This window comes from Pempheris klunzingeri, chromosome 5 (genome assembly GCF_042242105.1).
Source record: "Pempheris klunzingeri isolate RE-2024b chromosome 5, fPemKlu1.hap1, whole genome shotgun sequence".
Lineage (NCBI taxonomy): Eukaryota > Metazoa > Chordata > Actinopteri > Acropomatiformes > Pempheridae > Pempheris > Pempheris klunzingeri.
In genome coordinates, this window is record NC_092016.1 from 1,556,337 (window position 1) to 1,580,642 (window position 24,306).

Sequence of the window (24,306 nt, forward strand, 5' to 3'; positions counted from 1 at the left end):
CAGAGATTAGATTATATTTAACCACAAACAGCTGTTCTATCGCTCTCTGCACACACACCAGACTACATTCACTAAAACAGGGATTTTAGAGAACAGGACACAGGAGCTTCTGATCTACTGGTCGGTTCCTTTATATGTTATTGTTTGACTTTGGTGGTTTAAATGGTTGGTTCAGATCCAAACTAGCCCTTTAAACCACCCACACAAAGTCTAGTGTTCTGTGAGCTAAAATCCCTGTTTTTATGAATGTAGTCTGGTGTGTGTGCAGAGAGCCATATAACGGCTGTATGATGTTAAACACGACGCTGCCTCGTTTGTTTGTCACAAACATTTAAAACATTTTTTTAAATGTTCAGGTAGGATGTATGTTATCAAATCGATCATAGATTTGAAATTTAAAACTATAAACTTGCATAAAAGTCTTAAAACTACATCCCGTATCAACAATTCTAGTGTTTTAAAAATTAAAACTGTTCTATGCTTTGGCCGCCATTTTCCACTGTTGCAAGCATTCTGGGATATGTCCACACCCGATGCATCCTGGGTAAAATGGGCGGAGCAAGAACACTTCCGGTCATCTGAACCTAGTTGTTGGTCTGCGAGTGAAGTTTCACAAGAACACAGGTTGAGAAACTCCCCCTATGTTCTGCAAAACTCCTTTTCCCATGAGCCTCAGCTCCTCTTGAGCCCTGCCGGCTCACAGTCGGCGTGTTTGGGGAAGCTGGCGATGATGGCGTCGAACACGGCGGTGGGACAGCAGCGGTGGAGGAAGGGGAGCAGCCATCCCAGGTGTCCGGGGGTGTAGACGGCTCTGGGACGGGCCGCCAGCAGAGCGTGACACATGTCGGCCACCACCGGGGACAGATCCTCCGCCGACCGCCGGGACATTCTGGACAGACTGCTGGGGAGGGACGAGATGTACGCCTTCCCATAATCCTCCATGGCTTCGGAGGAAACCGCGGCGAGGATCTCGTCCCTGTAGCGAGTGATGTCGTCGCTGTTCCCGAAGATGTCTGAGGGGAAGAAAAGTGAAGATTACTGGGATGTAGTGGTGAGTTAGAGCGAGTTGTTGTGGGCCGTTCCCGCTCTGCTGTGGTGACGGGCTCATGGAAGCGAAGGCTGGAACTGTGTGGTCCGATCCAACAGACGAGCTACTGCAGCTCAAACTGCTGAAGAAGTTAATGGTGGTTCTGATAGAAAGCCGCTGCCTGGAAGAAGGAGGCCTGGTCTGATGAAGCACTATGGGAGGAAGGCAAGCCGGCAGAGGCAGCGTGATGCTTTGGGCGATGTCCTGCTGGGAAACCTCGGGTCCTGCCCTCCGTGTGGATGTTACTGCAGGAACTTTTATCATTTACTCAGGATTTTGAAAAACCTCGAGGCGTTTCCACCTAAATTACCCAGAGAAAAAAACGTTCCCTCAACCCCAAACTTTCCCTGAAAAAGTCCCAGTAGGGGGGAAGGACTTTTCAGATGACCTGGACTTCTTGAGGGGCGGGGCTGTGTGCTGCAGAACATTTCTACAAGCTTCACTTGGTTTGTGTTTTGATCGTTTGGAAAATGGAGCAAAAGAAGAGAAGCAGACGGAAGAACTGGAAGGCTGGAAGAAGAGCCGACAAGCAGGACACAGGCCGAAACAAACTTCAGCAAGATGATAAGAAGCTGAAGGAGCACCACACCTCATCAGCCTGGTTTGAATAAATGTTCCTGAACTTTGAGGTGTGGTGGAAACACAAACCACACAGATTACCAGGACATAAAAGTTCCTGGAACTGTTGGTGGAAAAAGGGGCTTCAGAACCTCTACAGCCTTTGATGGACACGTTCTTCCCTCATGATCTTTCAGCAGGATGCCACAAAGCAAAAGTGGTTCACGAATGGTTTGATGGTTTGAGGAGCACAACAGCGAGTTCTCCCAGATCTCAATCCAACGGAGCATCTGTGGGATGTGAAGGACAAACGAGATCAGATCCACAGAGGAGTGAAGTTAAACTCTGTAAGAACAAGAATCAGGGGAACCGTGATGTTTGACTAAAGGACTGAACGCAAGAACGGATTTAAGGCCGAAACCAAGAAGAAGAAGAGCTTTCAACAACAAGACAGAAAGAAGTAATAAATGCACAGAAATAATAAAATGAAGGAAAAAAGAATGAAAGAGACAGAAAACTGTGACTAAACTAAACTAACCACAGAAAAGTTTGAATCCCCGTCAGCGGAGACAGTGAACGCATCAGATCAGTGTGTTTCTCTGGTTTCAGCCCAGAGAAGCAGATCAAATGAGACGTACTTGTTCTGAAGCCTGCAGGCTGGATTAAGGCCACTGAGACTCCCCAGGAGGATAACTCCAGCCTCAACACTCTGGAGAAAACGCTCAGCGCCGCCTTCGAGGCTCCGTAAGCGGCGAACATGGGCATCGGGACCTCACCTGCAGGAGCAAACACCTGCATGAGTCGCTTCAACGTGCTTTTTCACCTGGAATCAGCTGTTTTAGAGAAGTGTATTGTTGGTGCATTCAGGTGCCTGTGAGAAGGTCTGAAATCTGAAACTTGGCTGCTTAAGGCCAACCTTTTTAAGTTCAACTTCCTGAAAGCTCCACTCTGCTCATTGATGTTTTATCTCAGATGTTTAATATACATATGACTCTCCAAAACTCTAAACAGCACTTGAACGCACCAGCTAAAATCCCTGTTTGCTCATTCACAGTCAGTAAATTTCAAAAATCCAAGTCTGTCCAACCCTTGAATACTGTAAAACTAATGATATTCCTGACTTTAGCAACAAGCTAAACCAACACAGTGAACATGACGATGAGCATATTAGCATCCCAGTGTTAGCATTTAGCTCACGTACAGCCTCGCTAACTGCTAGCACGGCTGCAGACTCACTTTTATTTCAGTGCTTTTCAGCAGCTCAGTCAGAAGTAAGATTCTCACAGCACTTGAATGCACCATCACATGAGAGGTGAAGAAGTACCAGACTGAAAAAACTCAAATATTCAAGTATTTCAAACCAAATAATGCTGTATTGTTGGATAGTTGTATTTAATGAGATGGTCCAAAAGGTTTTTCTTCCTCTTTTATTGTAATAAGTGCTCATGTTGATTTGTAGTTCTTTAAACGGACACACTGCCGACGTGTTGTGGACGCTGGTGGTCAGATCTACCTGCCATGCTGGACACGTTGACGATGCGTCCTCTGGACCTCCTCAGCAGGGGGAGGAACACCTGACACATCCTCACAGCAGACAGGAAGTTCACGTCCATGTGGCGTCTGTACACCGCCATCGGGTGGAGCTCAGCGTCCATCGGACAGAGGAGGACCCCGGCGTTGTTCACCAGCCCCCACAAACCTGCAGCAAGACAGAGGTCTAGGTGGTGCGTTCAGGTGCTTCTGGGGGGAGAGACGGCATCTTTAACAAATTCAGTGTCTCTTATTGTTTATCTTCTGTTGTTTAGAAACGCTGATCCGACTGTTTCCTCACGTCCACAAGAGCTTTTAAAGGCAAGAAGCTGCAGTGGACGTCTGTGTGGAGATGTTTACGGGTCTCAGACCTCAAGTAACAAACATGACGACTTCATTTAACATCATATGAGTTACTTTAGTTTCTCTGACATGTAGCCAGTGCTGCTGTGAAATTAAAGCTGGAAGAACAAACAGATAGTTTCACTTCCACTGTGGTTTGTGTGCAATTGTCTATTTTTTATTGAGCAAATATACTAAACAGACCTTTTTGTTCTCTGAAAAATACGAACCTCCATTTTTAGGATCATACGATTGTGCACGCTGCACTGAAGGAAGAAGAAGATCATGTGAGGTGAAGTCAGTAGCATCCAAACACAGGAAAACAAAGACGGTGAGCAGTGACTGAAAGAAGAAAGAAAGAGAGAGAGACCAGGAAGTGCAGAGCCTGTCCCAGATGTTACGGCTGTCCCCCTCTGATGAGGCGTTCAGGGTCACCTGAGGCGGCCACCTGGGTGCGGATGTGGCCGTGAGCCGTCTCTATCTGGGAGCCGTCGGTCACGTCGAGCTGCAGCACCTGCAGGTTATCGGAGCCTCGCTGCCTCAGCTGCTGAGCTCCGGCTCCGTTCACATCCAGCACGCCAGCAAACACCTTCACCCCCAACTGGCTGAGCTGCTTGGCCAGAGCGTGACCGAAGCCCGAATCACAGCCTGAGAGGAAGAGGAAGAGCAAGAGGAAGATCAACTCACCAAACTCTGCTCCTTATTTCTCTAAGGTATTTTATATCATTATATTAGCGTCAGAACTGACCTGTTACCTGATTATTATCGATATAAGACTCAGATCAAATCTGCTAAATAAATAAGTAAATAAAAATGTATTAAATAGACAAAAAAATAAAAATTTGCAAAAAAAATGTGTGGAAAACTAAATCAATTAATTAAAAAAAAAAACCATGGTAAAATTTGCTAAATAGAAAAATTGAAAAAAAGAATTGATTAAGAAAAACATGTTAAAAATAATAAATTAATAGAAAATTTCTAATGAATACAATAAAATTAAAAAAAATATTAAAAATAATAATTAAAATGTAAAAATAGACAAATGTTTAATTAAAAAATGCTAAAACATTTTAAATAAATAAAAATGTGTGAAGAAAATGTGTTGAAAATAAACAAGAGAGGCAAAACAAATCGATTAAGGAAACATGTTGAAACCAAATAAATAAAAGTGGGAAAATAAATGAATGAATTTTTTAAAAACATGGTAAAATTAGCTAAATAAAAACGTGCAGAAAAAATTATTTTAAAAAAAAGGTCAATTAATAGAATTTTTCAAATTAATACATGTGCAAATAAATACAATGAAATTAAAAATATAAAAAATAAATAATTAAAATGCAAAAACAGACAAATGTTAAATTAAAAAATGTGCTAAAACATTTTAAATAAATAAAAATGTGCAAAATGTGTTGAAAAAATATTAATATTAAGAATGTGCAACAAATTGATTAATTCAGAAAACATGTTAGAGTAAAAACAATATAAGAAACAAAATAAAGTTGAATAAATGTACAAAGAATGAATAGATAAATAAATAAATGTGTTACAAATAATAATAGATGAATATATAACCTATGCACAGACGAGGCGTGGTCAACACGGGGTTAACATGATGTTGAAAATCATGTGTGTTTGAGCTGTTGAGGGTCCCTGAACGCAGCACACATGCACATCTGTACCTCTGAAGGTGTGTGTGTGTGTGTGTGTAGGTGTGTGTTTGTCTGAATGTGTATCTCTGCATAATGTGTCTGTGTCTATTTATGTCTTTATGTGTGTGTCTGTATCTAACACATGATGATGATGAAGATGATGATGATGATGATGATGATGTGGTCCTCACCTGTCACCAGCACCGCTCTGCTCTGCGCTGGCAGCAGCTCGTCGCTCCTCTCAGTCGCACACATCAGGATGAAGCTGCAGCCGAGGAGGACGACCCCGCAGGCGGCTGGAGGACCGGTGACGTACAGAGACGCGCCGACCAGGACGCCTCCGAGGGCAGCGGGCCGCCCCCCCCGGCCGCCGCCCGGGAGCCTCCACAGCACGGCGAAGACGAACACGACGACGGCAGCGACGCAGAAACAGGAGGTGGTTTCCATCCTTCAAACAGTCTGACGGGTGTGTTTGTTTGTTTCTCACCTGGGTGTGACATCACGGCCGCAGCCCCGCCCTCTCTGACCCACCTGTGCACAGGTATGCTGTGCTCCTGCCAGCAGGTGTGTGTTCTGAAACCTGTTTGTTCACCGTGACTCGACACCTTTCACTGGCAGCCTCCCCCGATAAAGATCGGAGGGTTTCCTGGTTTCAGAGAACGAATCCAAACGTTTCTCTCACTGTGAATCATCTCCACAACCACTCGTCAGGTGTTGCTGAGGTGCAGTTTGGCCAGATGGTGGCGCTGTAGCTTGATTTTCTGGTTTGTAAACACAAATTTGGATCTAGGATCAAATTTTGAGCAGTCGTCACCAAATCTGCTACAGAACATCTTTGGACCAAGCTGGGAAGATTTACTGTCACACCTTTTTAACTGGCCCTCTTAACTCACTGTGAAGCCTCGAGTTTGGCTTTATGGGTGTCGCCATTTTGGTTTTTTGGAGCCAGAACCCCCCCCTCCTCTCTAAATGGACCATAATTGACCAAACGAACATCCTGCTGTGCTGAAGAAGACTGTAAACTAGAGACTGAGAGCAGAAACTCATCAGGAAAATGTTCACTGAGCTCATTTCCTCATTGACTTCCATCTAATCAGACTTCTGTTTGGAGCCAGTGGAGTCGCCCCCTGCTGGACACTAGAGAGAATGCAGCTTTAAGGCTCCTCTTTGCTCAGATGCTGTGGCTTATATTTAAAAAATGTCAGATCTCCTGAACATTTTGCACCACGTGTGGAGATTAAAGACAGCCTTTATTTTGATGCCTCGAGTTTCAAGTTTTGGCCGTCGCCAATCAAACAGACGTCTGATTGGATGGAAGTCAATGAGGAAATGATTTATCAGCTCAGTGAACAGGCTTCCTGCTCACTAACCAATCAGAGGAGGTCTTCTTGGAACGAATGTCACTTCTGGCTCCAAAAATCCAAGATGGCAACTCCCATCGAGCCAAACTCAAGGCTTCAAAATGGCGGTCCACATCTTTCATAGTCTGTGATATGGACATCCTGGTATTTCTACTATTTATTGGGACATACCAAGTAGTATTAGTGTTGGAATGCAGCCTTACTTTGCAAGTTTAAATCTTTTAGAAGTGCCGGAAGAAGTATTTGTGTGTAGAAATGCAGTGCGGCTCAGTGGCACCAGGCTAGAAGTGGTGCAGCAGCCCTGCAGTAAATCCTCACTTCATGATGAACGTTATATTCAGATTCTGTTGAAACGGATCATTTTAAAAAGGATCTAGTTTGTCGTGCTGTTGTAATGTAAAATGATTCACCAGCTAATTCGGTTTCTGCTCCTTTATGTGATGACGTTTAATCGTCTGTAGCATCAAAACAAGACTCAGAGGTTCAGTGACAAACAGGGCTTTTATTTTGAAGGTCAGTGCTGACTACGTTAGAGTGTGGGGCGCGTCGTCACCTACAGTAATATCTGCACATTTCTCTCTGTCCTCCCAGACAAAAGCAACTGATAAATGTTTCCCTTTTCAAGTCAAACACGTCTACATGTGAAGTCTCAGACATAAAGTGCTCGTTCTCACAGGGGGGGGGGGGTCAGACCAACACAGTTTCAGCCAATGAGAGAGGACTACATGGTGGGAGGATCCAGCACGGGAGCGAGGAGGAGGTGGCGGTCTGGAGGAGGTCCGGCGGAGGGCTCAGGCGAAGTTCTTCTTCAGGAAGTTGATGAGGCCATTGGTGGACGAGTCGTGGGAGGTGACCTCAGAGTCGTCCCTCAGCTCCGGCTCGATCTTCTTCGCCAGCTGCTTCCCCAGTTCAACTCTGTCAGCAGGAAAACGGTAAGGAGCCATTTAGTGACGCTGGTCAGAGCTCTCTCTCTCTCTCTGTCATGTGACTACTTCTGATGTCTCTGGGATCTTAAAGGGGAAATCCTGTGTTTTTAAACCTGGGTCCTACGAATTAGTCCAGCAGGTCTCTGCACACACACCAGACTCCATTCACTAAAACAGGGATTTTAGAGAACAGGACACAGGAGCTGCTGGTCTGCCGCTGCCTCCATCAGTCAGTGTGTTTGTGCAACTTTGGTGTTTTAAAGGGTCAGTTCAGATCCAACACAATATTTGTAACACACAATAACACAAACACACTGACTGATGGAGGCAGCGGCAGACCAGCAGCTCCTGTGTCCTGTTCTCTAAAATCCCTGTTTTAGTGAATGTAGTCTGGTGTGTGTGCTGTTCGTGGTTAAACCAAAAGGATCTTCCAGGTCTCTCTCTGTAGGGATCCTTTCCATGATGCTGTCACACACTTAGAATAACACTCTGAGCCTGTCAGTGGATCAAACAAGCTCTTTTAGTGGACCTACTGTGATCAGGTGCAGTTGTCCCAAAGGATCACGTTGCAGCCATTGCAGCCCGTTTGGTGGCTGCTGGCTGAGGTGATCTACTGGTGATCTACTGGACCAGTTCCAACACTTTTACTACCTACCAGTCATCTCAAATCCAAAATATGGAAAAACAGGACCAAGGTTTAAAACTACTTGAGTTATCCTTTAGAAATTTAAACCTCTTCACTTAACGTTGAGTGTTTTTAGTCAAACTTTGACAGATTGTTGTAGCTTCTAGTTTGTTCGTGTCTGTGAATGTGAGCCGCTCACCCCCACTGATCATAGCTGTTGATGTTCCACATGACGCCCTGCACGAAGATCTTGTGCTCGTACATGGCTAGAAGAAGAAGAAGAAGAAATAAGTGCATGACTTATTAGAGCTCATTGATTAAACACAAGGCTGCATTAAAGTCTTTGCTGTGAATTATTTAACCACAGTCATCTGCACACAAACCACACAGCTTCATAATATCTCACCTGATTTCTGGTTAAACAGCAGAATATTAATAATATATATTTATATTAATACTAAATGAACAACTGGCTGCCGACATCGTTCCTCACGACTACTCACCGACCAGAGCTCCCAGCATGAACGGGCTCAGCTTCTTGAAAACAATGGAGTTACTCGGTTTGTTTCCTTCGAAAACCTTTAGAAAGGAAGGAGAAGAAATATGTTAATTATTTACTTTTAAACCTTTAATGGGCAGTTAATTATATATTAAGGTGCTATTGAGCAAAAAAAACTCGACTACAAAAGGACAATTTTAGTCCTTTGTTGGTGTAAGGTGTGTGTATTAAAACAAGAAAGTCATCACTGACAGCATTATGGAAAGCCACCAGACTCCATTCACAAAAACAGTCATTTTACACAGGAGTTGTTGGTTTAACTGTGTCTAAATCAGTTAGTTTGTTTGTGTTATTGTGTGACTTTGGTGTTTTAAAAGGTGAGTTCAGATCCAAAACAATTTTGTCACACACAATAACACAAACAAACAAACTGAAGGCGGCAGCAGCAGAGCAGCAGCTCCTGTGTCCTGTTCTCTAAAATCCCCGTTTTAGTGAATGTAGTCTGGTGTGTGTGCTGTTTGTGGTTAAACCAAAAGGATCTTCCAGGTCTCTCTCTGTAGGGATCCTTTCCATGATGCTGTCACACACTTAGAATAACACTCTGAGCCTGTCAGTGGATCAAACAAGCTCTTTTAGTGGACCTACTGTGATCAGGGGCAGTTGCCTTAAAGGATAATATTGCAGTGATCTACTTTTAGTACCTATCAGTCATCTCAAATCCAAAATATGTAAAAATGGGAACCAGGTTTAAGAACTGGTGTTATTCTCTGATGTCATATCTTCTCTCTGTGCTTATTTTATGTTTTAGGTCTCGTCATTGTCGTATCTCACAGTTTCTCTCACACCAAACTGAAACATGAAGTCGGTTTCTCCTGTGATGGTCGTGTCACCTTGTGAGGCAGCAGCTTCTCCAGAGCGTCTCCCGCCAGGCCGCTGGCCTCCAGCTCTTTACGGGCCTCGGCCGAAGTCTTTCCCTTCATCAGAGCTTCTGTCTGAGCCAGGAAGTTCGCCACCAGGATCTGGAAACAGAACAACATGAAGCTTTCTGATGAGGTTCAGTCATTACTTTGGCTCAAAAACAAAGATGGAGTTCTTTGACGGTCGCGTCGTCTCAACGAGGTGAAAACTATAAATCCCGTTCTGATTAAACTCATTTCTTTCAGTTCAAAGACTCTCCGAGCCTGTTGTTCGTTCACTTTCTGACAGCAAGTGAATGCATCACTATTTAAACCTGTTCCTATGACAGCCAGTGAATTAATCAAAATATAAAGCAGCTTGAAGTACACACAACGGTAAGTGAACGCATCACTTCAGTTCAGTGGTGCGTTCACAGTCCGGTCTGAGCTGTCGCAGGCCTTTACAAACTCTGTTAATCTCACGTTCGCTGATCATTGATGATCTATTTCTGAGGTTTTTTTGGTCATTTGAAAATAAAAAACTTAAACAAGGAAGTAAACTGAATCAGAGCCGATTCACCTGATGACCTCTGGGATTTACCGCAACCTATAAATACACCTGTTATTTTAGATGAATGAGCAGCTACTTCTGGAAATAGGAAACAGACAAACGACAGAGTCAATAAAGTTGAAGTAATAAGAGCTGGACTGTGGAGCTCAGAGCTCAGAGCTCGTCGTTGTGCAACACGTTTTCATGGAAGTGTTGTCACATCAGGTGTGAAGAGACGGGGGGCGTTACCTTGTGGTGGAGGTTGTCTCTGATTGGATGCTGAGACTGAGCAGGAATGAGGAAGTCAGCGGGAATCATACGAGTTCCTGGTGAGGAAACAACCAGTCAATTAATCCTTCTGATCAGTACATCTTTAATTGCTGGCTGAGGTGATCTACCTGACCCGTTCTAGCTGAGGCGATCTACTGGACCAGTTCTAGCCGAGGTGATCTACTGGACCAGTTCTAGCTGAGGTGATCTACCTGACCCGTTCTAGCTGAGGTGATCTACCGGACCAGTTCTAGCTGATGTGATCTACTGGACCCGTTCTAGCTGAGGTGATCTACCTGACCCGTTCTAGCTGAGGTGATCTACCGGACTAGTTCTAGCTGAGGTGATCTACCGGCCCAGTTCTAGCTGAGGTGATCTACCGGACCCGTTCTAGCTGAGGTGATCTACTGGACCAGTTCTAGCCGAGGTAATCTACCGGACCCGTTTTAGCTGAGGTGATCTACCGGACCATAATGTGTGCTGAGGAGGACTAGTGTGGGTCACCTTGGTGGATCAGCTGGTAGAAGGCGTGCTGTCCGTTGGTCCCTGGCTCGCCCCACACGATCGGTCCGGTGTGGTAGTTCACACGGCTGCCATCTTTGGTGATGTACTTCCCGTTGGACTCCATGTCGCCCTGAGGAGCAGACGGTGATCGTTTCGTGTCGTTCAAACCCACATGATGAAAAATTCTAGTAGTTAAAACACACAATTTATCTTAAATCTGCAATTTTAGCAAAAAAACCCTCAAATTTACTGGTTGCAGCTTCTTCAACGTGAAGATTTGATGCTGTTTCTTTCCGTCTAATGATAGCCTGAATAAACTGATTGATAAAAAGGATTTATGGATCATGGAAGTAAACCTTCGCCCTAAACTCTGATGTGTACAACTGCAATCATACTAATATACATCTATACATTTAGTTTAATCACACTGGTGTGGGATTGGTACTCAATATCGATCGATACGTCAGTGCAGGTATCAGAAACAGAATCAGGGAGGAAAATCTACTTTAAAGCAACTTAATGGGAATTCAACAGTGACGGTAATCAACTGTAGCAGCACCTTCCCTCATTTACTGATCAGGTTTTATCACTTCACCATTTTAAAATGAAGTCCTGATCAATAAGTTAAAGGCTCCAGATTCTGCTACATGCACTTTTTAATGTCTTTTCAACATAAACACACAAATATACAGATCTATTTCTATTTCTCTTCCATCTTTCAGCAAACGTGTGCGAAAACACGCCGTTCAGATTTGGCTCCATTTATGATGTCATAAGGGGATCTGTTGATCATGTGACCTCCTCGCTGCTCCTGCTATCAGAGAGTGAAGCAGCAGATTGTTGCGTTTGTGTCTTTTTGCACATTAAACCATGGAAACTAGTCAGAGCCCCCCCCCCGACACGAGGAGGAAAAGCTCCTGAAGGCGTCGCCCTGTGTGTGATGTGTTTCTACGCTGTTCTGGCCTAAAGCTTCACGTCAGTGCTGCAGTGTTTCCTCAGTGAGGCGGGGGCCCGTTGGTTCCCTCCTCCCTTTGAACAGATGGTCCCTGCTGCCCCCCCCCCCCGCCCACCGCCCACACTGACCTGCTGGAAGTAGGCAGCGAAGCGGTGCATGTACTGGTCGTAGGGCAGCATGGCGTGAGTCTCAGCCTGGAAGAAGTTGATGTACCAGACGCCCAGAAGGGCCAGCAGGACGGGCAGGTTCTGCTCCAGGGGGGCGCTGCGGAAGTGGTTGTCCTGGGGGGGAAGAAACGAGCCTCGTTAGGTCGTCTGTGTGCGTCAGCGCTAACAGAGCGGCGGCTTTTAGTGAGCAGAGGAAGGGAACACAAGACTGTTGACCACATCCATCCTTTACTTCTCCGTCTACGGCGGCCATGACGGAAGATTTAACTCTTTAATACCTTTAATACCTTTAATATCTTCTCACAGCTGCAGTCTCTGAAAACACATCTATTCTAACCATTATGAGTTATGACTGCTGTGTTTTAGATCTCAGTCTTTGGCTGATCTTATTTTATATTGTGTTTAACTACTAACTCAGTGCTTTTTAAAAGACAAACCTTCATTTAACCTGGAAAATCAATTAAAGTTTGGTTTTCTGGTAAAAATGTGCCGTCGTCTCTGCTGCACTCTCACAGCTGACTGGACGAGTCAAAACCACCAAATGATAGAATTAGTTTTCCCAAATATCAAACAATCTAATTCTCTCAAACTATTTTACATGAATAATAATCATTTTTTTCATTGTGCCTCTAATCTAACTTATAAACCCATGACAGATCTTATCATTAATATGGAGTCAGGGTTCCCTGAGGACGACCTTCTGATAAAAACTTACTTTGGGCTGAAGGCAGCATCATTTTAGCCCCATAGAGTCAAACTGACACAGACCAAAAGATGCTTCTTTGTTCTTTAGTGAATATCTGGATATACTTTTTGTGGTTAAAGTTGAATTTTCTTGCTGCTTTTTCCTTCTTCTCTTTAAGTTACATTCAGCATGTGAATTCTTCTGTATAAATAAAATCTATTATTATAAGAACAATGAACTCACTCAAAGATTCTTGTGCAGGAGCAGAAAAATGTAAATATTTAAAAGTGTGTGTGACAGAATCAGCAGCGCACACACACACACACACACACACACACACACACACACACACACACACAGTGTTTACTGACTGAGAAACATGACCAACAGCTGATAAATGTTAGAAGAGAAATAAAAGGTCGTCCTACCATCCAGTGAGCTCCTGCAAGAAGCTGCTCGAAGTTTTCAAAGCCTGAAAAAAAACCACAGAAGTTCAGACGTGACTGAAGTCTGTGTGACTAAACACACACACACACACACACACACACACACACACACACACACACACACACACACACACACACACACACACACACACACACACACACACACACACACACACACACACACACACACACACACACACACACACACACACACACACACACACACACACACAGGTGGACACAGAAACAATAAGAACAAACTAAATAGAGAAAAACATTCAACCTGAAACACAGAACAATAAAATGTACAAATAAAAAAAAACTCAAATTTAATCAAACTTAAATAAAAGAATGTAAAAAGTGAAGTCAGTTTTCTGAAAACTGCTCTGCAGAACTAGTTTTTCAGTAATCTGTTGTTTTTATTTCTGCGTCCACTTGTTCCTTTCACCTCACACAGCATCTGAACCTCATGTCACAGTGGGGACAAGTCTGTGTGTCTGACCACATTATGGAAATGATCCCTGCAGAGAGAGAGAGGATCTAATGAGCTGCTCGTCTCCTGCTGCCTCCGTTTGTTTGGGTTGTTTGACTTTGGTGTTTTCATTCAGATTCAACACAAATTAACTGATTAAGGCAGCAGCAAACCAGCTGAGCTAAAATCAGTGTTTTAGTGAATGTAGTCTGGTGTGTGTGCTGTTTGTGGTTAAACCAAAAGGATCTTCCAGGTCTCTCTCTGTAGGGATCCTTTCCATAATGCTGTCACACACTCAGAATAACACTCTGAGCCGATTTCCAGATGGTTTGGTGTTTAAAAACTCACGACCAGCAGGTACAGAGTGAGTAAAGGTTAACGGTTATGAGCGGCCACAGCAGACGTACCTATGTGCAGAGCGATGGACAGACCGATGGCCGACCACAGTGAGTAACGACCTCCGACCCACTGAGGAGGAGCAAACATGACATCACACGAGTCACTCCACCAATCAGAGCACACGCAGAGCATCACAGCATCAGAGCATCTCCACAGTCCTCTACTTAGTGCTGGTTAATGTCTCTGAACTACACAGTGACGAGCAGAGAGCTTCACAAAACACCATCTGAACTCCCTCTGGGGAGCTTTGACCTTCAGTCTGTCATAACGGGTCAGTGAACGCACCAAACATCATCTCATGCTGCTGAGCTACAGACACACACACACACACACACACACACACACAGACACACACAGACACACACTGCATTATGCTGACAGCATCATCTTTCAGCCTGATCATCACTGAACACGACAGACTTACATCCCAGAACTCAAACATGTTTGCTGTGTCGATGCCGAAGTCCTTCACTTTAGTCTGGAGAGGAAAGAAGAGAGGAGAGGAAATAAGGAGAGGAAAGAAGAGAGGAGAGGAAACAAGGAGAGGAGAGAAGAGAGGAAAGAAGAGAGGAGAGGAAGTGTTACTCATGTTAGCTGACAGAAAACATCATCATTATTTCTGAAACGTGCAGTTTGATGTCACAGGAGAGGATCTGTGGTTCTTTAGATGCCACTAAACAGTATTTGTGTTTTAAAATACTTCCTGAGTGGATTCTACATGAATTCACTGATTTTACATTTAAACATTTAAACATCATTATCACAACAGTCTTAGTTACCTTTCTGTCTTTTCTGATTGACTGACAGCCTTAATAATAAAAGACCAGAGGTGGTAGTTTTATATATTTATAGCTGTTGGCTGAACACCACACCGACCCTCCACCACACCGACCCTCCACCACACCGACCCTCCACCACACCGACCCTCCACCACACTGAGCAGCAGCAGTTTAACTAAACTGAGCTTTGAGTCTGATGGGAGTGACGGCAGGATTATTTCTTTTTGTTCCAGTAGATGGTACTGAGCCGAAGGCAGCGATAATAATACTACTAATACTAATAATGTGACGTGGGTCCTATCTGGTCCCGTCTGGTCCTGTCTGGTCCTATCTGGTCCCGTCTGGTCCTGTCTGGTCCCGTCTGGTCCCGTCTGGTCCCGTCTGGTCCCGTCTGGTCCCGTCTGGTCCCGTCTGGTCCCGTCTGGTCCCGTCTGGTCCCGTCTGGTCTGGAGCCGTCAGTCTGATGTCTTCTGTCGTTTCGAGGTCACAGCCTGATGATGTTTCCCTGCAGCCGTTTGTGTACCGACACCAGTGACACTTGTGGGACGGTGGATTCAAACAGAGCTGAGGCTGAACTCTTTACTGTCGCACTGTTTTGTTCTTGACTTTGGGTCTTTTCATACATGAACACCTGGAGAGATGTTTACTGTCCCATATTCTACTGATGTTCTTGTGTTTGAGGTCCCACTAGAGCAGCTGGACACGGTTCAGTTCTAAAAACACATCATGGTTGTTGAAGCTGCACGTTTAAAAGTGCTTTTCACAAAGTTTGGGACATTTAAAGCTTCAGTATTTCTCATTTATTTACTTTACTCCCACCACCAAAGGGACCTGGAAGTGACCGGACTTTAACCAAAAGTCAGTTTAATTCTTTCTACATCTCTAAGTGTATATTTTATGATCTCCTCACAGGCAGCTAACCTGGTTACACCTGAGCACGTCCATCCTGTTTCATTTATCTCACTGAGTAAAACCAGTAAAAGACACCAACAGCTCCTCCACAACCAAAACAAACAGACTCACCGCGTTGGTGGACAGAGCGACAAAGTGTTTGGCCACAGCAGCTTTCTGTGGAGGAGAGGAGAGACTCATGAGGAGGATGGAGACAGGCAGACAGACAGGCAGACAGAGAGACAGACAGGCAGAGAGACAGACAGACAGACAGACAGACAGAGAGACAGACAGACAGACAGACAGAGAGACAGACAGACAGACAGACAGACAGACAGACATCCACACAGACATCCACACAGACAGACAGACAGACAGACAGACAGACAGACAGACAGACAGACAGGCAGTTACAGATTTCTTTGGTGACGCAGCAGAAGTCTGAGGCGTTTTAGCCTCCACTCATTCTGTCCTTCCCTCCTCTCTCTCTCCCCTCTCTCCCCCCTCTCCCTCCCGTCTCTCTAACTAAATCAGTTTCCATCGGTGGCGTCTGGTTAACGTCCAGGGAGAAGGTGGACTCACGTCATTGGCCGTCTGGAGGAACCAGTCCCTGGCGGACTCTGCGTTGGTGATGGTCTCCTGAGTGGTGAACGTCTGAGAAGAGGTCAAACAGCAACGACAACAAAGTGACACACGAATCACTCACAAGACGATTGATCCAAATAAATAATAAAGACTTAAAGAAAAGAAGATCGGGGGTCGAGCGCGGCGTTATCTGGGTCTAATGGATTCAGATTAATCTACTAAATGAACGTCCTGCTGTGGTGAAGAAGACCGTAAACTAGCGACTGAGAGCAGAAACTCAATAGTAAGAAGATAAATCAGCATGGACATAAAAATATAAGAGACAAATGACAATGAGACAAATACACCATGAACATCCTCCATGTATAAATTATAGTGTGTGTGTGTGTGTGTGTGTGTGGTGTCACCTTGGAGGCGATGATGAACAGCGTGGTCTCTGCGTTGAGCTGAGCGAGCGTCTTGGCCATGTGAGTCCCGTCGATGTTGGAGACGAACCAAACGTTCGGTCCACCGGCCGAGTAAGGCTTCAGAGCCTCGGTCACCATCAGGGGGCCCTGAACGCAACACCACAACAACACAGTTATATACTTTAGAAAGCCTACGTTACCTGAACGCAACACAGTTTGTTTCCCCACAGTGGAGGTCGACGGCGCTGAAGTGCTTCCTGTGTGTCTACATCATTTGTTATTTGGGCCTCAGCTTTGATAAAAAGATGAACAGATCACCTGACTGTGTCCTCAGGTGACCTGCTAACTACTAATACACCTGAACGCACCACAGGGAAGCACTTTTGTGTGTTTTTACATAATATTTCCTCTTCTGTCTCCTGTTAAAGTGTCAGATCGTCTAAATAACTCCTCCTCCTCTCAGAAATGATCTCTTCTCTTCATCCTGATCGTCTTTCTATTTTATTTATTTATTTACTTTATAAATAAAGTTCAGTTAAATCTTTTCTCATCACCTGTTAACGTCTAATTCTAACAGACGTGTTGGTTCAAATGATTTGATCTCCTCCTGTAGTCGATCTAGATGTTCTCCCTCTTCTTACTTTGTGTGCAGATGTTTGCAGCAGAAAAACATCATTCATTCATTCATCTTTTCCTTTTTTCCAGGTAATAAATATGTTTCTATCTCCTACTATTTCTGTCCAGCTGCAGAAACATCAGCAGCCCGTCAGAGGTCACACTGAGACAGTAAACCTGCTCACTCACCAGGTCGGAGCCTCCGATGCCGATGTTCACCACGTCAGTGATGCTTTTCCCACTGAAGCCTTTCCAGTCTCCACTACGGACTTTCTGTGAACAGCACCGAGAGGGTCACACCTTCACACGACGCTTAGAAAACTGGGTTTTAATTTCTATTTTTATCTTATTTATTTGAAAGGAACAACTCACGCTAACAAACATCAATATAAAAACATGCCAGAGTTAGCAAGCATGCTAATTTACATCTGTAGTCCCCTGGCAGGTAACACCAGATATTTTAATTATGTCTCTTATTAATATATTATTAATGTGTCCACATTAATAATATGTTTGTTATTGTGAGGTCATTAAACTTTATCTATATCTAAACTATATCTGATCCTGAGTCAGTCACTCTGGACTCACGTGACAGAAGGCCTTCATCTTGTCCAGCACACGGTTGACATCTGGCATCACGTCTTTGCCGTCAACGTGGACGGGCGTGTTGGAGCGATTACGCAGAGCGACGTGGAGCACGGCACGACCCTGCACACGCACACACACACACACACACACACACACACACACACACACACACACACACACACACACACACACACACACACACACACACACACACACACACACACACACACACACACACACACACACACACACACACACAGTTAATTACTGTTGATGTCATCATCTCTGTTATATCCAGTGCTGAAACAGTTCACCTGTTAATGAATCAGCTGATTGATTAGCTAACCATCTTCACCATCCTAGTTTAGCATGCTAGCGTTAGCCAGTTAGCTGTGAGCACAGAGCACAGCTGAAGTCACCGGCTCTAAAGATATTTGGTCATAAACCAAAGTGCAAAGGACGCTAACATGTTGACCTGCTGACGGCACTACAGCAGGGGATCAATAAAGTTATTACAGTGTGTATTTACAGTAAGGAGGCACCAGACCTCTTTGTCAGCCTTGAAAGAAGCTTCCTCACATTTGTAAACAGATTTATCAGTGTTTGGTACGATGTCATTAAATTAAATAATGTTTTCCTCTTTAATCCTAAATCGATCAATACCTCTGGCATGTTAGACACCAACACACTGAATCAATTAATCAAACTGATTACTTAAATCACAAAGATCCAGCTGGTAGTGGACGTATTCAAGGGCTGCAGATGTTATTGTATCCTTAAATCTGTCCTCGCAAATCAAAGTGTGTCTGCACAAACTGCAAAGTCACCGAGGAGGCTGTTACACAACCGCATTGCAACATCGTGTGTGTGTGTGTGTGTGTGTGTGTGTTAATGTGTGTGTGTTAATGTGTGTGTGTGTGTGTGCGTGTGTGTGTGTGTGTGTGTGTGTGTTAATGTGTGTGTGTGTGTGTGTGTGTGTTAATGTGTGTGTGTGTGTGTGTGTTAATGTGTGCAGTCACTGTGAGGGTAGCTTTTGTCCGCCTCTCTGCCGTTTCATGTTTTCACTGCCAGGAGCTGAAAGTCTCTGATGTTTGCTTAGAGTTGGGATATTAAAGTGAATGTTAAAGGAGCATTCCACAGACTTTTCATCCTGCTCACAAACCGTGTGTGGCCACATCGTAAATGACTGTTGCAAGTAGAAATGACCATTGAACGCAACATTAACATATCATCACCTTTTAAGTTTTCCACATTATCAATTCATCCTGATGAATTTAAAAGCAATATTCACTCTGTTTTAGCTCCGTTTTTGGTCTCCACCATCTCCTGTACTAGTATAAGCTGTAGGATAGTTACATTTATAACACAAAATCATATTTTATAAGCTTTTCATATGATTTTGGGGCAAAACTCTTGATTTGTAAAGTCACTAAAGCTGTCAGATCTCTTCAAAGCCACCAGACTCCATTCACAAAAACAGTAATTTTTACCGCTGCCTTAGTCTGTTTGTGTTGTTGTGTGACTTTGGTGTTTTAAATGTTACTTAGTCCGTTTGTTTGTGTTGCAGTATATTATATCAGGTCCTGAGGCAGCAGGAGACAAGTAACTCCTACAAGTGTAGTTGATTTATAGCCTAACTTTTATTTATTTTTTAATTTATGGTGACTGTGTTTACGCTTAAAAAAAAAAAAAAAAAAAAGTTGTGTTCATATGTGAAGATTATCTTGCTGAATAAATATCATAAACTTGTGTTTGCCACAGAGCTGATTTCCTGCAATAATAACACAAACTGTTTGTGGAGGGAACGAGGGTGACGCTAAAACAAACCAGCTTTACTGCACTTATACTCTTCCTGGAAAATCTGTTAAAATGTGAGTGAAGTTTGGCTGGAATCTGATTCCCTCCCATGTGGAGTGTGTAAGGTGACCTTTTCTCCACGTTTGTCTCTGACGGTTTAAAACCTGTTTCCTTTTGCATTAGAAAATCTGTACAACGGAAACTCAATTCATTCATTTGATGATCTAAAACGTAAATATGACTTACCTAATTCCCAATTCTGGAGGTATCTACAACTTTGTCATTTATTGCAACAGACTTTTGGGTCACTAGAGTCCTTAAGGTACTGGGAGAGGGTCATGAAACGGCTAAATATTATAAGATGTTAACGGAATATGGAGGAGATGGAGGTATCTCAGCACTTAGATTGACTTGGTCTAAGGGACGCGGCTGCCTGCTGGAAGTGTGGATCAGTCAGTACTGGAGGAAGATTCACAGTTACATTGTCAATGTTATCAAAACGTTCTATTTTAGGGGACTGTACAGTGCTATCGGACACAGACTGCTATCGTGATTGGTCGACAGATCGTCCTCAGGAATTGGAAGAAACCCGGAGAACCTTCGCTTCAGGACTGGACGACTGAACTGGGTAGAACTGCGGCTTATGAAAGAACGTCATATAGGATGTTGGGGTATGAACCTCGACCGTATCCAGATGTATCAGATGTGTTTTGTTTCAATTTATTTCTTTCATTTTCTTTATTTTATTTCCTTTTGCTTCAGTATTTTCCCTTGATCCATCACCCAGTCAACTGATTCATGAGATGCCAGCCACTTCTGTGAGCGATGGGTGTTTGGATGTTGAAAGTTTGTATGTTTATTAACATATATATATATAACTCAGAAAATAAAAATTGCAAGTCATAAAAATTTTAAACAAAAAACTCGTCTCCAGGCGGACGGAGCTCAGTACCTCGGTGAAGTTGATTTTGTCCCCGGAGAACATCTTCTCTCTGGCCTCTTCCACTCCCCTCGACTTGGCCTGCGAACATTGCAGAAGTTCACACGTTAACCTCGACACATTTCTGCATATCGTATCTCGCTTCCTCCGGCGCCGACACCTGAGCGCTGAATGGATTGTTGCAGCGACCGTGTGCCAACGTGACAAAATCTTTCATTCCTTAGCAAACCTCCGAGGAGGAAGTAACGCAAGTGCCGTTGCCACATTCCCACAGATGTTAGCATAATGCTGCAGGACAATGGCAGCACTCTGTCCTCTGTGATGGTTGGTGAAGATAAGAGCTTTTCTCTTTCAAAATAAAAGTGTTGAAAGCTTCCTGTTTCATTGTCCCTTTGAGCAACAGAGTTCAGATCAGGGCTCGTATTCTATCAGGGGAAGGAATCCATCCCAACAGGTGACAGAAATCTGCTCTGAACTATGTTTAGGTTTACACACATTATTATTATTATTATTAAAACATTCCAACATCATGTTTCCAGCTTTTTACGTTCATATAATAGATGATAAAACAGAAATAAACAGGATGACTGAGGAGTAAAATAAAGATTCACTTATTCTTCAGCGTTCCTCTCTCACCTTATTTGAACCACAGCTTTTATATTCTTCACATTTCTTCCTCATAACGACTTTAACACTTCACCTGCAGTCCTTTTTCTTTTTTCAGTCCTTACTGAGGAAACATTCAGTGACTTTGAGTTAACAGACGGTGTGATAACCCTAGGGCTTGTGGAGCCTGCTCACACTACCGAAGCTGAACGAGCCTCTTAGCGCAGCCCTCAGGTGACTAAAGTAAGAGCCCAGACCTCACCTGTAGCCCCCCACCCCCCCGCTACACCTGCAGCAGGTTTACAGCTGCTAAACATCTGGCAGGACTTCAGGAGGAGCGCTCGGACTGCAGAGACGCTCACACTGCGTTACTGTGAGCCGAGGGGCTTAAGGTAGATTATAGGAGACGGCTTCAGTGTGTGTGTGTGTGTGTGTGTGTGTGTGTGTGTGTGTGTGTTACCATGGCGAGCAGCATGCCCAGCACTTCCTGGTTGATGAGATTCTTGGAGAAGTCCAGCAGGATTTCTCCGTCGTCCGTCTCCACAGTCGTGCTGAAGAAAACAAGGAAACATTTGTCACATAAAAAAAAAATCAAACCAGCTTTTATTTTAAATCTATTATTTGTCATTTTTATTCATTTCTCCACTCGGTGCAGTAAAAAAACAACGTGAGCGACCTCCTGCTTCACAGTCAGCACCAGTCATTTAGAGCCAACATGCATCTCATTTTTATAAGAAATAAAGTGTTTGTGATTGAAAACCAGCAGGTTTTAGCTTCTCTGATGTTAGAATCTGCCGTTTCTGCTGTTTTTAATTCACGTTACATGAAACATCTACGAGTTTTGGACTTATACTCATCACACCCTGTCCCAGACACTAATATTGAGCCCTGCATCCTTTTACACATCCTGAGCATCAGGTCCCAGTGGGTGTGCTCCCAGTATTTACACTCCACAAGCTGTTAGTAACCCTGTAAAGTGATGCATTACACATCCTCTCTGAGGATACTGCAGTATTACTGAATACTAGCAGCCAGCTGACAGTTTCTCCTCTCCTGCACTGACTCGCCTCCTTGGAGGATGTGCAGCACCGCACGTAGCCTGAGCTCAGCCTCCTCCCGCAGACATCCAGCCCCCAACATGGCAGCAGTTAACCTGCCTGACGGACCCCGCTGCACCGTGTTCACATCGGTCCTCACGGCTCGTCTACGTGCTCATGTTTTTCAAAACGAGGCAGCAAGCACCACGCTGCGTCCATTATCGGACACACACACACCCAAGGCTGTTAGCATTAATTAGCATGCTAGCTGTTATAACGGAGCTCAACAGGTTTGATCCAACTTAGCGTTAGCTTTAGCTAGCCACGGCTAACAGTTGGATATTTGACCTTATTAGTCGTTTTTTCTGCAACATGTCAGACCTGTAAACTGTGTAGTAACAGACTGAGCAGTGACACACAGATTTAAATAATAATACTGATAATTAGAGTTTTAATTTTTATTAATAATTCGAGTTCTGATGTCCAATAACGGACTTTATTTAGTTAGCGTCAGGAGGTGTTAACTAGCAAGCGTTAGCCGCCTGTAAATCACATAAATGTCAATAAATATCAGCTTTAAAGTCACAATACTTTTATTATTAAATATACACACATCTATAAAGACAACCTGTTACACAGAAACCAACCCAGCGCTAGCTAGGCTCCCTCTGTCCGATAATGGATGCCTCCACTTTAGCACGGCAACTAATATTAGCCAGGTGATTTAATACGAGGCCCGTGGCTGTGATTAAAAAAAAAAACCAAACACGAATTGCGACACTCAGGTGGGAGATTTTCTCCTGACATGTGAGGACAGGTCTGAGCAGTTCACCTGGGGCCGTTTCCGCTGATATGAGGCGGTGACCTTGTGGCTCACAGCAGTAAGAGAGGGAGGAAGAAACGGGTGTCCGCCACACAAACACAGTCAAACACGCTCAGGTGTTTTGTTTTAACCTGCAGGTTTTCGCGGTGTGAGCTGAAATACACCTGAGATTCACGGTAGGTACAGAAGGCCGAACAGGCTGTGGCTGTATCGGCATCACGCCCACCTGCCCCCCTCCCCTCCTTCACCACCACCACCATCATCATCATCACCATCATGTCGGCCAGTTTTACATGTGATCACAGTGTTTGTCCTCCAACCTGAATTTGCTGAATCTGTCCGAGTCGGAGTCGAACATGTCCCGCATGTTGAGGCCGCCCGCCTTGGCTTTGTACCACTGCTCCAGCCGCTTGTAGTTGGGATCGTCGGTCAGCGCCATGATGGTGGAGGTCAGCGGTGAGAGCGGGCAGAGAACCCCGGTGTGAGGCGGCTGTAGTGGCGGCGGTGGTGTAGGTGGAGGTGGACTGGTCTCCGTGTGGGGATCCGGAGGAGATGAAGAAGAGGGCCGGACAGAGCTGCTTAGACACTGGGCAGGGAGGGAGGGAGGGAGGGGGGACGGAGCTGGTTTGACGGAGCTGCAACCAATGACAGTGAAGGCCTCACTGCGCCCCCCCCCCCAGTAAACTCCGCCCACCCAGCGTATGGGAATGTATGGAGGGCGATTAGTGCCCATAATACTGACCTGTAGCTGTGTTATGTAATATAGGATCCCTAATGCTTAGAACGGGAATGTAAATGTATGGAGGCAGATTAGTGCCATTAACACAGACCTATGGCTTTATGTTATATAGAATTCACAATACTTAGCATGATGCTCCATAACTATGGAAGTAATAAGTGCCAATATTACAGACCCATATCTTAGTTAAGTAATATTAATTCATGATACTTGGAATGGTATCGTACAAATATGGAGGCAGATTAGTGCCATTAATACAGACCTATGGCTTTATGTTATATAGAATTAATGATACTTAGCATGGGACTGCATATATATGGAAGTAATAAGCGCCAATATTACAGACCTACTGTATGTTTTAGTTAAGTAATATTTATTCACAATACTTTGAAGGGTACTGTATATGTATGGAAGCAGATTAGTGCCATTAACACAGACCTATGGCTTTATGTTATATAGAATTAATGATACTTAGCATGAGGCTCCATATGTATGGAAGTAATAAGCGCCAATATTACAGACCCAGTGTATATCTTAGTTAATATTAATTCATGATACTTGGAATGGTACTGTATATG

General features: G+C 44.1%; 2 protein-coding genes across 2 annotated transcripts; both read right to left on the reverse strand.

Annotated features, from left to right (window-relative positions):
• Positions 1-370: 370 nt before the first annotated feature.
• On the reverse strand, positions 371-5,613 carry hsd17b2 (hydroxysteroid (17-beta) dehydrogenase 2). The gene is made up of 5 exons (XM_070831384.1): positions 5,358-5,613; positions 3,953-4,165; positions 3,159-3,344; positions 2,284-2,421; positions 371-1,013 (listed from the first exon to the last, which is right to left on the reverse strand). The coding sequence occupies exons 1-5, from the start codon at positions 5,611-5,613 to the stop codon at positions 673-675; spliced, it is 1,134 nt and encodes a 377-aa protein (XP_070687485.1). The 3' UTR covers positions 371-672.
• Positions 5,614-7,009: 1,396 nt separating this feature from the next.
• Positions 7,010-23,536, reverse strand: gpia (glucose-6-phosphate isomerase a). Its single transcript, XM_070830364.1, has 18 exons — positions 23,310-23,536; positions 21,590-21,680; positions 20,536-20,604; positions 17,787-17,906; positions 17,388-17,471; positions 16,584-16,730; positions 16,174-16,245; positions 15,724-15,768; positions 14,346-14,399; positions 13,930-13,990; positions 13,033-13,076; positions 11,881-12,033; positions 10,798-10,927; positions 10,273-10,349; positions 9,468-9,596; positions 8,582-8,657; positions 8,278-8,344; positions 7,010-7,442 (listed from the first exon to the last, which is right to left on the reverse strand). Exons 1-18 carry the CDS (start codon positions 23,426-23,428, stop codon positions 7,319-7,321), a joined length of 1,662 nt encoding a protein of 553 aa, XP_070686465.1. The 5' UTR covers positions 23,429-23,536; the 3' UTR covers positions 7,010-7,318.
• Positions 23,537-24,306: the final 770 nt, after the last annotated feature.

Coding starts and splice junctions, on each gene's coding strand:
- hsd17b2 (XM_070831384.1), bottom strand. CDS start 5,613: ATGGAAACCACCTCCTGTTTCTGCGTCGCTGCCGTCGTCGTGTTCGTC. Junction 2,422..3,158: donor CAACGTGTCCAGCATGGCAG/GTAGATCTGACC, acceptor TTGCTCCTGCAG/GTGAGGTCCCGATGCCCATG. Junction 1,014..2,283: donor GCCTGCAGGCTTCAGAACAA/GTACGTCTCATT, acceptor TCTTCCCCTCAG/ACATCTTCGGGAACAGCGAC.
- gpia (XM_070830364.1), bottom strand. CDS start 23,428: ATGGCGCTGACCGACGATCCCAACTACAAGCGGCTGGAGCAGTGGTAC. Junction 13,077..13,929: donor GTCCATCGCTCTGCACATAG/GTACGTCTGCTG, acceptor GTTTTTTTTCAG/GCTTTGAAAACTTCGAGCAG. Junction 7,443..8,277: donor AACAGCTATGATCAGTGGGG/GTGAGCGGCTCA, acceptor TCCTGCTGACAG/AGTTGAACTGGGGAAGCAGC.